The following is a 17,145-nucleotide window of genomic DNA, read 5'->3' as shown; positions in this document are numbered from 1 at the left end:
TAGCACTTAGTGAAGATGCTACCTATGCCAACGGGAGAGACTCTCCCATCGGCGTAGGTACTCCACCTCCCCAAGAGTCAGTAGCTATGTCGACAGGAGAAGCCCTCCTGTCAACATAAAGCTGTCCACACTAGGCGCTCAGTTAATATACCCGCATCACTCAGAGGTGTGGATTTCCACACCCCTGAGCGACACAGTTATACTGACATAAGTCTGTAGTGTAGACCAACCTTGAATTTGTAACCAGGCTATAACAAAAATTAACACACTGTTCCTAACACTGCAGCTATACTATGTTTCCAACCGATTTATCAGCAAGGGAGTACCAACTGCATAGGTAACCAGGTTCTAGATAGGACTGTCAACCACATACATACAACTGGGCTGGCAAGTCCTACCACCTCTCAGGTCCTTTCTGTGGGAAAATATTCCAGTCATCCTCTGCACATTCAAAATGAAATCTAAAACCCACTTCTTGAACGTAGAATTCCTGTGACTGGGGAGGGAGAAACAAAAACCTGTGTGTTCAATAAGTAAATGCTCAGATACCATGTTGAGAAGTACAGTAGAAAAAGCCTAGACAAAAAGCATACTGCACCAGTGGAGAAACACTGAGTCCCGTGTCCTCGGCACCAGCAGCTGAGACTGTGTGAGACAGCTGCCCAAATTTCCCAGAAAGCATCAACACAAATCCGACTGTGCCAAGTAGTGTGAAAAGGCAGACATGGTTGATACATGGCGTACCAGAAAAGGGCTGCTTTTTGGATCCTCTGAACCGTGTTCCGTGGAACTATCAAATGAGTATGTCTAAACCTGACCACACTTACAATGATTCTGTCTATGGTGAATATAAGCAAAAGTCTGCCATGTATAGATCACTGCATTACTGACTGGGCCAGATGGTCAGCCACAATACTTAACGATTGTTAGTATAAGATAACTGTATTTTTCATTTTAAAGCTCCTTGTTTCTCTTGCCTGTATAAGACTGCATGTATCTTTCACCTTGTGTATTTTGTCTACATGAGTTAGCATGTCAGTAAGTTTTAAAAGGAGTGAAATTATCTCTGGGAGGGACTACCATACAGTCGTGTAGTAGAGACAGTTAACAGCATGGAGCTGACAGCTTTTTTTCATAATACTCTAGAAAAACATTTCAGCCCTTATCCTCCACGCCCCTTTCAAAAGGCCTGTATTTTAAGCTGAGGTCACAGTAATCACACTCAGGTGGTTATAGAGGCCAAGCTCTTTCTGCCCTTGCTATGGACCATGCTGGAGAACTGCAAATTACAGACACGCAGGCTGAATGAATTGATAGCCAGGCTTTTGTGTCCTCCCTAGAAAAAACCTTGATACCAGAAGCTTCAAGCAAAGGCCCAGCTAGGCTGCACTTTTGGGCAAGAGTGCGGGAGAAAAGCACTGTGTTAATGTAAACTCTCAGTCAGTCCTAAGTTTCTGAGAAAAGAACCTTTGAGTCAAACTGCACCCCAAAAGGGAGAGTAAGATCCCCAAAGAAGCCTGCAATAAAAGGCACTTGGCACAGGCAGGAAGTGGCTGCTTTACAAACCAGAAGTGAACTGGAATTCACAGAGGTACCAGGTGTATCATGTCAGCAAGCGTTGCCACAGAAAAAAGATTAGTAACCATATCTGGAGAAGAGGAAATTGATGAATATGCTGTAGTGAGGGCCAGAGCAGTAGATTCTGTCTGAGAAATATGATAATATATTGTGTTGGAGAATTGATATATGCTAATGTAATTAAAGCCTATTGCACATATACACGCAGGCAGCTATTGCAATGCATAGTTAAGAATGCAAAAGTTTGGAAACTGTTTAATCTGTGCAACCCCAATATTTTATTAACATTGGGGATGCAGGTGTCACCAACAAGGGGGGGTTGTTTTGTTTCAGAAAAACTTAGAAAAAAGGATTAATTCCACAAAATGTTAAAGCTTTGCTGACTCGCAACAAATTGTCAATAATGCATGTAAATTCCCTAATACATAATTATATGGCTATACACTGCTACAATGCCATGTCCCACATCCCTAAGAGATCCACCGGACGAAGTCCCTCTCCCGCAAACTTAAGGAACTTTAACTACAACTAGTGCCCTCCCATGCACCTTACATATTGTGCCACTACCCTCCCTAAGGATCCTCAATATCCCAACAAGGTCCACGGGGACTGAGCCAACAATTCCTGTGTAGCCCTATTCTCAGTCCTCAATATGCTTTTCACCATGAAGCTAAGCTCACCATGCATGCATGCACAATGAAGCCTTTTACATGCATATTTTACAAAACAGCTAAAAGTTCATACAAGGTGTATTGCATGTAATCGTCAAAGGTTCATAACTCAATCAATTCTCTTCAGAACAAAGGCATTTCCAAGTAAGGATGGTAACTCCATGCTAAGTTTCACTTTCAACTCGCTTTCAGGGTATTTCAAGCTGTAGAATGTCCACAATGTTCACACATGGGTTGGGGTTTTGGGGGGAAGGGGTTGTTTTGTTTATTTTGAAATTGGAAAAGTATTTTTCACTCTCCCCATAATCAAAAGTGACTACACCATTTTTGCCTAAACAAGGAAAAACAAGGGGTAAAACTGCAACGTGAGCACGCTTAACTGTAGTGGTCACTCCCTCTCTTTCTGCAGTGTTGCAAACCAGCTTGCTGGTTAGGGGTTATTAGTAAGGGTACTCAGGATTACCACCTTATTTACATAATGGTCTAGGAAAGCATTACTTCAGTAACATCTTCCAAATAGCTTGAAATACACATACTATTTGTAAAATTCTCAATCATAAGGGTTCCTGGCATCAAAAAGGGCACATATTGTAATGTAAAAAACCTTTGAGAAAAATGCAGCATTTGTATGATAGAAATAGCTCTGTAAAATTGCATTACTACACTGCACAGCATACTATACCATATCTATTACAGTATAAAAGACTTCTGTAGAAGACGGTCAATCAAGAGACTGATCACTAAGTTTTCATTTTGCCAATATATAGCATACTCGAGTAATTTAGCAATTTCAACTGCAATTATATTAACTTCTGTTTTAAAAATTAGAAATAGTGAACTAAGCCATCATATTCTTTTATAAGTGCTTAAAATCTACTTACCATTTTATTTTTAACTTGCAAAATGAGAGTAGACAAGTGCCGAGGCAGAGCAGTGGCTTACCAGCAGAGTAGGAGCTCAAGTTTTGGTAGTGGGAGATCATCCTCTCTGTGGAGCTCACAGAGAGGGAGAGGAAGCCAATAAATATATGGAGCATAGAGATTCTCCTCTTGTTTTTGGTGATGAGATTCACTACTGTGCACCATTTGAGCTGATATATGGCTTCATCACCACCAGAACAGCTCAAACAACTCATCAGAACTTGGCTTGGAGTAATTAATATCCACAGTGTCCAATATATTTTAGAGTAAAACTTATTCTTTGAAATTACACAGCAATTAGACTATTACACTGTAGTTTTCCTTTAAAACGTTTAACATAATCAGTGCTGCTGCATTAGAACACCAACATCCTATAATATATGCATTCTGGAAGCAGATTTCTTTTGGTGAGTTCCAGAGATGTGCCTTTTCTTCACACATGGTCCCCATGCTTCTGTAGCTATGTGATACCAGTTATTACTGAGAAGCTGCTGACTTTGGGACTAAAAAGGCCATTTTGAGAGAAATAAAACTCACTTGCAAAATCAATAATTTTATTAAGCTTTAAAATGATCTCATTCATGAATTTTTAAAGAATCTCTACTGTATCTAATATTACCCTGCAAGAATGCAAATACATTCTCTGTAGTAATTATTTCTTCTTCCATCCAGTAACATTTTCCCCTTGTTTAAGGAGAAAAATTGTTTAACAAGACTATCAAGAATGTCAAAAAGCTACACAAATAGAATTTGTTGATGAAGTGAAAAATTACTGCACATTCTGCTATAGAGTGGACTAAAACACACAGTAGGTCCTACATAATATCACCTATTAAAAGTTTATCTGGGATTAATTCCACCTCAAAACACACACAAAGGTATTTAGTGTATGCAGAATGCTCATAATATTGCTTAGCTCTCTTGAAGTTATCCATTCAGTTCTGAGATCAATTTAAAAATGTCACTGCAATTCAAAGTGGAATTTCAAGGGGAAGTTGAATGTTTGACCACTCCTTTCCAACAAGTAATGAAGTAGTAACACTGAACTGTCAGTACAGTACAGATTGTATTGTTAAATGGAAACAGAGGTTACCAGTGGGAGCTTGAATATACAATCTTAGCAAACTCAAGAAACAATTTTTTTTGTAAGTGGTTACAAGAGTACAGTATATAACAGGGGTGGCCAAACTGCAGCTCCTGAGCCACATGCGGCTTTTACAGTTAGAATGTGGCTGGAAGAGCCCTCCCCGCCTCCCCATTCTCCAGCTGGGGGGGGGGGGGAGGCAAGGGGGAGTGGAGAGGGCAAGCTACAGATCTCTGCCTTGTAGCAGAGTGGTGGGAAGGGGTGGGGTGGGGGGGTCTTGAGGCTTCAGCCTACGGGGCACACCTGCCAGGGCTTGGGCTTCTGCAGGAGCAGAGCCCCGACAGGTGCCTCCAGGGGGGCAGAAGCCCTGAGCCCCGGCAGGCCCATCCCAGCTCTCCAACTTGTGAGGATTGTCCTCTGTGGCTCAGAGAGTCAGCACATTTGGCTACCCCCTACCGCGTTCCCCAGCCACCCCCCAGCCCTCCTCAATTGCCCCCCCCCGTTCCCCAGGCACCCCCCTCGCTTCCCCCCCGCTTCCCCAGCCACCCCCAGCCCTCAATTCCCCCCGCTCCCCAGGCACCCCCCCTCGCTACACCCCCCCCCGCTTCCCCAGCCACCCCCCCGTTTCGCAGGCATTCCCCTGCTACCCCCTACCGCGTTCCCCAGCCACCCCCCAGCCCTCCTCAATTCCCCCGTTCCCCAGCCACCCCCCAGCCCTCCTCAATTCCCCCGTTCCCCAGCCACCCCCCAGCCCTCCTCAATTCCCCCCCGTTCCCCAGGCACCCCCCTCGCTACCCCCCGCCTCCCCAGCCACCCCAGCCCTCAATTCCCCCCCGTTCCCCAGCGACCCCCCCGTTTCGCAGGCACCCCCCCCCGCTACCCCCTACCGCGTTCCCCAGCGACCCCCCAGCCCTCCTCAATTCCCCCCCATTCCCCAGGCACCCCCCCGCTACCCCCCGTTCCGCAGGCACCCCCCTCGGTTCCACATACACCCCCCCAGCCCTCCTCAATTCCCCCGTTCCCCAGCCACCCCCCAGCCCTCCTCAATTCCCCCCCCCGTTCCCCAGCCACCCCCCTCGCTATCCCCCCGCCTCCCCAGCCACCCCCACCCCTCCTAAATTCCCCCCCGTTCCCCAGCCACCCCCCCCCCGTTTCGCAGGCACCCCCCTCGGTTCCCCCGTTCCCCAGGCACCCCCTCACTACCCCCCCGCTTCCCCACCCCTCCTCATATCCCCCCCGTTCCCCAGCCACCCCCCTCGTTCCCCCCCAGCCATCCTCAATTCCCCCCCGTTCCGCAGGCACCCCCCTCGGTTCCACAGACACTCCCAGCCCTCCTCAATTCCCCACCATTCCCCAGGCAGCCCCTCGCTACCCCCCGCTGCCCCAGTCACCCCCCGGCCCTCCTCAATTCCCCCCCGCGCGCCCCTGCCCAGGCTCACACCGCACTGAGGGGCTGCTCCCGCGCGCCCCAGCACTGACCTGGCGCGAGGTTCTCTGCCATAGGCCCGTTGCGGCCGCACTGGTTCTGCCAGACCCTTCTGGAGTGCGCACTACGCATGCGTGCCAGCCATTCCGAAACGGAACTGCGCATGCGCCACCACCCCGAAAGGCGGAAGGAAATCGCAACGCATGCGCCGAAGGCCACAGGCAGAAGCGGCGCGCCGCCTGTCCCACAGGAGGCATTCGCCAGCGCCCTCGACCTTTGCTGTGCGCATGCGCTATCCTAACGCGGGGCTTAGCTACTGGCTCGGCCGAGGGGAACGTCAGGCTGTGGCTCCGCCCCTCTCGGTGGCCGGCGGTGCTGCACGTGCCGCGCCTACGGGTCGACGTGTCACCTCACGCCAGGGCGGCCCACTCAGTCCTCGCCGCCGCTCGCGCCAGCCTCCCCCCTCCCCAGCTCTGCTCCCCTCAGCTCCGCTCCGGCCAGGCCGCCCCCAGCTCTCGGCTCTGCTCCCACCAGCCCCCCCCCCCCCCAGTTCTCGCCAGACCCCCTTCCCCAGCCCTGCTCCCGCCAGCTCTTTCCAGCCCAGCCCGGCTCTGCTGCCCCCCAGCTCCCCTCCAGCCCCCCGCCCAGCTCTGCTCCCGCCAGCTCCCCCCAAAGTAGAGTGACCAGACAGCAAGTGTGAAAAATCAGGACAGGGGGTGGGGGGTAATAGGAGCCTATATAAGAAAAAGCTCCAAATATCGGGACTGTCCCTATAAAATCGGGACATCTGGTCACCCTACCCCAAAGTGAGGGCCCCAGTTTGCTCTTGCCCCATTGCCACTGCCCTTCCACCTGTCCCCATCAAGCTAGCTCCCAGCAGCAGCCAGTGCAGGGCCCATCCCAGTGACCCAGGTTCCCCTCACGCTGTGTTCTTGGGCTGCTCAGTATGGGGCAGATTCACCTCCCACAACTATTAATTCACATATTATGTTATTTCCAACCCCAAGTATTCAAAATCCATGACCTGAAGGCACCCTCTCCTGCACCCCAAATCCTGAGTTTGATCTAAAAATCCTGAGATTTTAAAATACTGGGTTTTCTAGTTGCGATCTGCTTTTGGGGCATCGGGACTCTTGGAACCAAGCTTTTCTCTGCAGTCATATGGAGCAAGGGTTCTGGGGGAAAACACTCAACTACTGCAGTCTGCTGATAAAACTGAAAACTGGGCAACAGTAGTAGTTAGCCTTCCACACCCCCAGAGGTGTTGTGCCCACTGTTTATCATGCTGACCAGTAGTTTCATTGTTTGCCTGTACTCTCCCCATTAGGTTGTCATCTTTCTTATACTTAGGTTGTAAGCCCTTTTGGACAAGGGCTGCATTTTTAAGAATATAAGAAAGGCCATACTGAGTCAGACCAATGGTCCATTTAGCCCAGTATCCTGTTTTGCCACAGTGGCCAATGCCAGGCACTTCCTAGGGAATTAGCAGAACAGGTAATCAAGTGATCCATCCCCCTGTCACCCATTACCAGCCTCTGGCAAACAGAGGCTAGGGACACTTCAGAGCATGGTTTTGCATCCCTGCCCATCCTGGCTACTAGCCATTGCTGGACCTATCTTCCATGAACTTATCTAGTTCTTTTTTGAATTTTTTTTATAGTCTTGGCCTTCACAACATCCTCTGACAACAAGTTCCACAGGTTGACTGTGTGTTGTGTGAAGAAATACTTCCTTTTGTTTGTTTTAGACGTAGTGCCTATTGATTTCATTTCGTGACCCCTAGTTTATGAGAAGTAAAGAACACTTCCTTATTTACTTTCTTTACACCAGTCATGATTTTATAGACCTCTATCATATCCCCCCTTAGTCGTCTCTTTTCCAAGCTTTAATGTCCCAGTCTTATTAATCTCTTCTCATATGGCAGCCATTCCATGCCCCTAATATTTTGTTGCCCCTTTCTGAACCTTTTCCAATTCCAATATAGCTTTTCTGAGATGAGGCAACCAGATCTGCAAGCAATATTCAAGATGTAGGCATACCATGGATTTATATAGAGGCAAGGTGATATTTACTGTCTTATCTATCCCTTTCCTAATGATTCCCAACATTCTATTTGCCTTTTTGACTGCTGCTGCACATTGAGTGGATGTTTTCAGAGAACTATCCACGACTCCAAGATCTCTTTCTTGAGTGGTAACAGCTAATTCAGACCATTTTTGTTGTTTCTGTACAGTACCTAACAATGAGCCCCCATCGGTGACTGGGGACCTTAGCTACTACAACAATACAAATACTAAAAGCAGTTAACGGAACATTTGGATGGCTGTATGTACAGCTGGCAGTGGGTGATGTGTGGCCAGTAGGAGGCTGGTTCATACTCTTCCCTGCTCCCACTCCCCTTGGAAGTAAACATTCATTAAGAGCTGAGAGGCTTGTGTTACGTAGCTAAAAGTGGGGAATTAAAATCCTGTCAGAAATAATATCTACAACTAATTTTCCACACTTAATTTAGCTCCAGCTAGCTCTGTAACTCATGTGGACCACAAAAGAACTATTCCTACCGTTTTCTTGAGCTCACAATTTGAGGGGGAAAATACAGTTTTACACTTTTACCCATCTTACTGTTTAGCACTGTTGCTCATGAAACAGAACCTTGCTTCATGGTAACATTCACCCCTCATGATACCCAGTGTAAAGCAGAACTTTACAGATAACATTAGTCTTTGTTGTATGTTTAGTTGTCCATAAATGATTTTTCTTCTTCATCCAACAAAAGGGAGAGAGTTTGAGTGAAACATCATGTCACAATTTTACAGAAATAAATCCATTTATTTTTTATAACATTCCTTTTTCTTTTTAAAATGAGTACAGTACTTGTAGCTGGAGAACTCTGAAAAAAAGCTACTGAAGACCTGGCACTATGTTGTTGAGAATTACACACCTGGGCTGAGAGATAACACCTTTATAAATATTTGACAGATAAAGATTAAATTTAGTGTTTTTAAACAAAACTACGGAAGTTACATTCACCACCTGGAATTTTTTTTTAAGACGAATGTGTATTTCAAAATCTGTAAAAATTATTCATTTCCTAAATTTTTGTCATCATGCTTCATTATAACCTGTTAAAATTTTACATCTGTGCAGCTGATTATGCCCAACTGTCAAACAAATGTTACATCAATGTAACAGGAGCAATAGCAAGCTAATACTGCACAATCATAAGTGGACTGATTTAAGAAATACATATTTTTCACAAATGTCACGCAAACCCCTGTTCTTGGTACCATATACATCACTCAAGGATTTTTTCCACTTACATAAGTAAGGCTAAGTGAGAAAACATGTCAGAACATGATTACATAATAAAAAGTATATTATTCATTACAAATTTCATATCTATTATTACATACAGGGTACTGTGCTGTAATTTCTAAAGAAGAGTGCAAATGAGCAGGACTGACTTCTCTTTAAAGACCTTAGATACTTCCATGTGGCCTGCAAGCAACACTGGTGAGGACAGTTCATGAGTGTTATATTGATTTGGTGTACATGTGCTGCTACAGGACAGTGAGGTGCTCTACAGGTTGTCAATAAAGGCAGCCATTCTAGTTTTCTACATGAAAGTGCAGGCACTGTGAAAAAGCAACTTTAGAATTGTTTCACTTGTCTTCATGTAAACATTTATCAGTCTGTCATATAGTGTATGTATTGATTGATCTACACACACATACACACCGTTTATTTTAGGTAGCTATATCAAGAAATTCTTCTAAATTCTTTTTGATGTGTGGTGGCTGAGATGCAGCCTGGATTAACAGGCTTTGACCCATTTGTGCAAAAAGTGCTTTTGATAATTTAGCTGTAGCTGTCCGAATATTTCCTCCAGCTCCAGGTAGCGATCCACTGTTTGTCATGTTTCCTAAGAGATGCCATAGGACAACTAAAACTTTCTGCTCTATAGCATGAGGCTTCTGTGGGTATAGCTCCATAACAAGATCTGAAAGAATTAAGAGAACACAATACAACCGTAATTACCATGTTGTAGTATATTATTTGTATTTTCTTTGCAAATACGATGACATCTATGAAGCCAATTTAAATAGTATCGCTTGTAAATCATCTCCCCCTCAGAGGCTTTTTACATTTTTTAAAAGTTATATCCATCTACCACAAGTTAATAATTATAACCATTCATTAAAAAATGTCAGATAAACCTAGAAAAGGGGACACATTTTGAGGTAGGGTTCTTATAACTTCCTTTTCTCATCAGTATTGCAGTTTGTGTGTTAGGATAACTGACAGAGTGCTGGGCAACAGCAGCTCTACCAGCACGCTGACCACTGGATCACCGATTAAATCACTCCCAAGTAAGCCTCAGCAATAAAGCTCAGCCTAATTGATTGGGATGGTCCAGAAGAGCCCAAAAGGCTAATTAGCCCATTACCCAAGAAGTAGAAAAGGCACAGGAAGGAAGTGCTCAGAAAGAAAGAAAGACTGCCAGGTTTTTCAGGGTCAGAGCCCAGAGAGATCTCTGAGAGGGAAGATACCTTCTCTCTGCCTCTCTTGGCTCACTGAGCTAAGGAGTGTATGCTTTTATCAATACAGATCTGCAGAAGTTGGTATGGGTGCTAGGGAGAACACTCTCAATAAATTGCACCAGGTGTTTGATGAGAGGAAGGTCTCTGAGCAATTTGTGGCTAGAAGACAGAGAGGAGTGGGGCGATGCTGTCACACTAACCCACTCTTCTGAGAAACTTGACAGAGTTCCACATGTTCTGCAACACTTGGGCATAACAGATAGAACTAAAAACACTGTGGCAGTACAGAAGCCCTATAATATAAATACCCCTAAATAAAATAATTTCCCTACTTAAGATTTAATGACTTCAAAGCATAAATATTACAGGCATATTTTCATCTTGTCACCAGAGTGCGTAGCTATACAGTGCCGTTAATTTTACTAGATCACCACCACCACCCTCACAGGGAAAACAAAAAACACCTTGATACACAAATGTGCTGGAAATTCAGCTTCATATGTAAAATGTATAAGAACGGCCATACTGGGTCAGACCAATGGTCCATCTAGCCCAGTATTCTGTCTTCTGACAGTGGCCAATGCCAGATACTTCAGAGGGAATGAACAGAACAGATAATTATCAAGTGATCCATCCCCTGACATCCACTCCCAGCTTCTCAGAGTCAGAGGCTAGGAACACCCAGAGCATGGCGTTGCATCCCCGACCATCTTAGCTAATAGCAGAGGTTCTCAAAGTTCATTGCACCGTGACCCCCTTCTGACAACAAAAATTACTATACAACCTGAGGGTGGACTGAAGCCTGAGCTCCACCATCCCTGGCAGGGGGGCCAAAGCCTGAGCCCCATCATCCAGGGCTGCAGTCCTTGGGCTTTGGCTTTGACCCCAGGTGGTGGGGCTCAGGCTTTGGTTTCTGCCCTGCGGGGGAGCACCAAAGCTTGAGGGCTTCAGCCCTGGATGGTGGGGCTCGGACCTTGGCTTCAGCTTCGAGCCCTAGCAAGTCTGAGGCCAGCCCTGGCGACCCCATTAAAATGGGGTCACTACCCACAGTTTGAGAACCGCTAGATTAGTCTAATGATCTCCCACCTCCTTTAGAGTACTGATAACAAAAGATAATTCAGCCAGATATTCATCTAGAGCAGTGGGTTTCAACCAGGGGTATGCGTACCCCTGGGTGTCCACTGAAGTCTTCTAGGGGGTACATCAACTCATCTAGATAGTTGCCTAGTTTTACAACATGCTACATAAAAAGCACTAGTGAAGTCAATACAAACTAAAATGTTATAGACACTGACTTGTTTATACTGCTCTATATACTATACACTGAAATGTAAGTACAATATTTACATTCGAATCAATTTATTTTATAATTATATGGTAAAAATGAGAAAGCAAGCAATTTTTCAGTAATAGTAAGCTGTGACACACTTGTATTTTTATGTCAGATTATGTAAGTAAGTAATTTTGAAGTGAGCTGAAACTTGGGGGGTACTCAAGAGAAATCAGAGTCCTAACTCCCCAACTCTTCAAGCAGAAGTAATGGCTGCTGGGAAGGCCATTTTCGTAGATAAGTCAAGTAGAGACAGGTTGCCATTGGCTCACAGGAAGGTTTGTAAGGCATTTAAACACCAAGTTGAGGTCCCAAACCTGGGCAGGATGTTTGACTCATGGAAAGAGATTTTCCTAACCCCTTGAGAAATCTCATCATCATCATCAGATGTGCAAACACTGAAAAGCTCTCCACCAGAAAATAGAAGGACATAATAGCTACCAAAATTTACCGTAATGGAACTCAAAGACAAACCTGTCTTTGTAAGTTCTAGGATGTAATCTAGAATACCTGACAGAAGAGGACACAGGTGAAAGGTGTCTTAGGTCACACCAGTGATTGAATCTCATCCACTTTTGTAGTTGAGTATTATGGGCAGACAGCTTTCTACTACGTAACAAGATTCTTCTCACTTCCTCAGAACAGGTTGTTTCTAACCCCACAAATCAATTAGCCATGCTTTGAGGCAAAGAACCCTGAGGTTTAGGGTGAAGAATTTGACTAGCATCCTGAGAGAGAAGATGAGGGATGGTGGGGAGGGTGATCGGTTGACAAGCAGCCAACTGGATGAGGTAAGGAAACCTTGTCTGTTTTGACCACGTTGAAACCACCAGCATAACTCTGGTCTTGTCCTTATCTTGATCAACACCTTGGATATTAGAGGAGTTGAAGGAAGTGCATACAACAGACCTGACATCCAACAAAGGAGAAAGACATCTCACAAGGGAGTGGCCCAGTTCCGCTCTCAAACAGAACTGAAAGCACTTCCTGTTTCTAGCCAGGGAGAACACGTCTATCTGCAGGACACTCCAACATTGAAATATTCAGTGGAGTATAATGGGATACATCTCCCATTCATGATCCTAAGAAAAGCGTCTGCTGAGGGTATCTGCAGTGATGTTTTGCTTGTCCGGAAGTTAAGCTGCTGAGATGCTGATGTGATTTTGTATGCACCAATTCCAGAGTCTCACTGCTTCAGCCCAGAGAGAGCATGATTTCGCTCCCCCTTGACGGTTGATATAAAACACGCATGACATTATCTGTCATGATCTTCACATATTTGCCCCAATCAACAGCATAAAATGGAGACAGGCATTCCTGACTCACAGGCATTCCTGACTCCCATGCATGCCAGCAAGCTGATGTGTAGAGTGGTATCCATAATCTTCAATGTCACTTTGTAGGGGTGGCTCACCAGTAGAAAGGAGTGGTGAGTCCATCAATACCAGGTGCATGCCTGGAGACAGAGGTCCTTAGGCTGGATCGGTACCAAACAAAGGGGAGTCAGGCATCTCTGTCACTGTCAGGTCCCATAAAATCTAAACTCCTGTGGTACCAACATGGTGGTCAGTAGTGAACCAGCAGCAGAGGTGATTGTGGCAGAGGGAGAAGACAGTCCCATAGACTCTATGCGCGCTGAGAAGCATCCGCTAGATGATAGTCTGGTCTTTTGTGGTGCTGAAATGGTACATTACCAAGAGCCTGGTTGATTCTACCGGTACCGACTTAGAAGTCGTCTTCTCTTTGTCGCCTAGATCACCTGACAGTACCTATGATCTTCTGGAGACAGAACCCTTCGATTCTTTGGGTTTAATGGTGATCATAGTACTTGAAGAACCTGCAGCCTTGCGGGTCCTGATTCGGGAACTGGCAGGCATGGAACTGGTTGACTCGATGGGCAACTGGTTTTTCGTTCAAGTAGACTCCCTGGACCTGGTGAACCTGAGCTCCATTTCTAGAGCCTTTTGAGAGGATTCTTGAGTTTTCTCCTAGAAGCTCTAGGGGAGCGCTGTGCTGAAGTGGATGAGGTGCTCAACATGCTCGGAGACCAGTGTACATGGGGAAGTCCCCTGCCCTGGGTCAGAAGCCGAACAGAAGGAGTTCTTCATCATGAGGAGGCACAATTTAATTTCCCTTTTCTTTCTAACTCTCAATTTGAATGCCAGTCTAAAATTACACTTTTAGGGGATATGTGATTCCCCAAGGCAACAGATACACTGGGAGAGCCTTCCAGCATGAAAGGCAACATTTAAAACTCAGAGTGCCAAGCATATCCTCCCAGCAATCTAAACTTCTCCTCAGGGAAATAAGCTGAAAGGACAATGGTCCTCACACACATACAAAAAAAAATTTTTTAACTATGATTGTTAGCTTAGTTAGTAGTAGAAGTAAGTAAAACTATGAAAAACCCCTACAGTTGAGGTAAGTTCAACGTGGACTTTGCTGAGGCTTCTTCTCAGGCCGAGGCAGCTGAGAAGGGACGGAGGTTGGTTTACCTGCGCAACTCTATATAGCCATGGTGCAGAGCACAAGGCGGAGTAGAGCACATGTGTGGGTGGAACAGGCACTGCTACCTAAAATCTCTGATCGAAGGCCCATGGGGTACATGTGCACCTGAAGTGGAGCACCCCTAGGGATACTACTCAAAGGAGGAGGATTACTTACATCTCCTAGTGAAAGATCTGGGAAAATCTGAAGACAAGATGAGGATGGGAGGGGGGTTCCAGTGTAAGCCTTAACTTATAATTGATATATTAATTAACCAGACACTAGAAGGGGAGATTGTAGTTTACATGACTAATGTGCTGTAAGATTACCCCAAAGGTACAGAAGAGGGAAAGACATAGCGCCACACATGACAGAGGAGTAAGCAAACCTCTCCTACAGCTCCCCGTCTTCTGGCTTGGTTCCACAAAGATGCAGAGGGCTGCCTGTGCTGGATCAGGACCCAAGTGACAATATGACCTATTTCAGTTATGGAAATATTGACAACACAATCCAAAGTGAAAATTAATGATCAGTTTAGCAAGAACCATTAAAGTTACACTATCGTTTAGGTTATTATATGGCCCCCTTTGCAGGAGTATCTGACTAACTAATGTGTCTGCTCCTTTGGCTTAAAAATACTATTTCTTCTGACAGACAACATGTGGCATGAGAATCACTGCATGGGCTATGTGCATGATTTCTGTGGCTGCAGGGCACATCTTGCCAAATGCGATACTATTGCTGTATAACAAACATAACCACTTGCATCAAGAAGGGAGTTTGGCAAATGAGAATAGAATACAAGTAAAAGTGAACTTGCAAAGCAATATGTAACTTTACCAGCAAGCTTTTCAGTCATGTCTTGTTTTGCTTTTCCATTCAGAAACTGGGCCTTTGTGCAGAATGGTTGGAGAAGCAAGTAATTATCTAAATTCAAAGAATAAAATGTTAAAAACCATCAGAATAATCACATTTATACAACAGAAAAGTATGTAGACAAGTTAAAATGACTTTATAAAATAAAATCTTCAGTTCACAATTTATTCAAATAAAACTACTGAACCAAAGTGACTTAAGGTAGAAAGTCCTTTTTTTCACTGAAGATCAAAGGATTATTTTAACTTGTGAATTTTTATGAATAGCTACAAGAGAACTGATTTCTTGTAAGGACTAACTACTACATACTGCAGAGAGTTAGAAATGTACAAGGCCATGAACATCTACCTTCCTGCCCATTGGCCTAGTCTTCAAAGTTGCTTAACACTTTTAAATTCTATAAAAGTCATTACAGTTAGGGGCACTCAGCCATCTCAGCAGGTGCACCTCAATTTGCAGGACTGGGCCCTTCCTGAGTTATATAAGCTGACTTACAGCAACATTGTTGCATCAGTTTATGGGCTGTGTAGGACTGATCAGGGCAAACTGCCTAAGTGATGGGAATGTGCAAAGTGAAAAAGGAAATGGATAGCCTCTGTTTTTTCATACTTCTCAAAAGTCACCAAAGTCAATCTACGCTGAGCTTATCAATATACTTAAACCCTCTCCTACCCACCACACATATACAATGGCTTGGTAGAAACAGTTTTATAAAGACTGGCTACTTCAAACAGTTAATTACCTAAATGTTGACAAAGAGCTTGAATAACATTTGTGGCAGCAGCATAGATCCCTGGATTCTTGGAGTTCAGGTTGTTGTCTACCATGGCTGGAATCAACATGTTGATAACAGGTGATAAGTTATCTTTCAGCAAAGGAATCATCTTGTACATTGTCTCTAGAGCTACCTGATTTACTTTGCTGTTGGAGTCATGTAAGCGAGACTTGAAAGCGTCAAAGATCTGAAAAAGTGTACAAATATGACAGGAGTTAGAGAAGTTTCATGTTTTCTCACACATTATTTGAGTAACTTGAGTTGTGCATTTTACTCAAATAAGACTTTGATGTCATCTGGGATTTTATCCTTTTTACCAAGGTAAAATGGAGTTTGATATTTTTATACTGTATATAGCTCAATTTTATCTCAGTTCATATGTATTCTAGTCATTCCCGGACAACACAATAAGGTTACACTAGCCTTCTGTAACTTTTGATCTGATAGCCGTATTTTCATAGAATAGAATAGAATATCAGGGTTGGAAGGGACCTCAGGAGGTCATCTAGTCCAACCCCCTGCTCAAAGCAGGACCAATCCCATTTTCTGTGCTACTGATTTTTTTAAACAAGGCTACCCATTCAAACAGACTGAATCCCTAGATTTTGCATGAGAAGAGTAGAGTGTCCCCCTCCCATAGCATTTTAGAGCCATGTTTGTGCAGTGTTTAGCACAGTGGGGCCTTGGTCTATAATTTCAACCCCTACATGCTATGACAACACAAATGATAAGGAATAAGTACGCCAAAGTGGTTTTTGCCTTCCTGAAGCAAAGACAAAACAGAAACAATAACTATTTCTATTTATAGACTTAAGGCCAGAAGAGATTATTATGATCACCTATTCCAGTGGTCCTCAACAAGGGGTACGTGTACCCCTTGAGCTATGCCAAGGTATTCCTCATCTAGATATTTGCCTAATTTTACAACAGGCTACATAAAAAGCACTAGCGAAGTCAGTACAAACTAAAATTTCATACAGACACTGACTTGTTTATACTGCTCTATATACTATACACTGAAATGTAAGTACAATATTTATATTCCAATTGACTTATTTTATAATTATATGGTAAAAATGAGAAAGCAAGCAATTTTTCAGTAATGTGTGCTGTGACACATTTGTATTGTTATGTCTGATTTTGTAAGCAAGTAGTTTTTAAGTGAAACTTGGGGGTACACAAGACAAATCAGACTCCTGAAAGGGGTACAGTAGTCCGGAAAGGTTAAGAGCCACTGTTCTAGTCTGACCTCCTGCATAACACAGAACCTCACTTAGTAATTTCTGTATCAAACCCACAATTTTTGTTTGAGCTGAAGCGTCTCTGGGACACTGACAGAACAACCAACTTGTGGGTGACCCATAACAACTTAACAAGAGGCACTGAAATGTAATCAAGACAATCTATTTGTATGTGGATTTCAAAGAGATGTACTAGACCAGAATCATTAACCCATG

The 17,145-nt window shown here is 44.3% G+C and overlaps 1 protein-coding gene across 1 annotated transcript in view; it reads right to left on the bottom strand.

The window, feature by feature from the left end:
• Positions 1-8,532: 8,532 nt before the first annotated feature.
• The window catches only part of TOGARAM1 (TOG array regulator of axonemal microtubules 1), an 80,939-nt gene continuing 72,326 nt past the window's right edge, over positions 8,533-17,145 (bottom strand). The window contains exons 20-22 of the mRNA XM_065402506.1: positions 15,656-15,875; positions 14,878-14,964; positions 8,533-9,679 (exon numbers count right to left, since the gene is read on the bottom strand). Of these exons, the coding sequence (XP_065258578.1) occupies positions 9,426-9,679; positions 14,878-14,964; positions 15,656-15,875 (561 nt within the window). The 3' untranslated portion in view covers positions 8,533-9,425. The remainder of the gene's footprint in view (positions 9,680-14,877; positions 14,965-15,655; positions 15,876-17,145) is intronic.

Source organism: Emys orbicularis, chromosome 4 (genome assembly GCF_028017835.1).
Source record: "Emys orbicularis isolate rEmyOrb1 chromosome 4, rEmyOrb1.hap1, whole genome shotgun sequence".
NCBI classification, from domain to species: domain Eukaryota; kingdom Metazoa; phylum Chordata; order Testudines; family Emydidae; genus Emys; species Emys orbicularis.
Note: the sequence above shows the minus strand (reverse complement) of the source record. Positions and strands in the feature narration are given on the sequence as shown.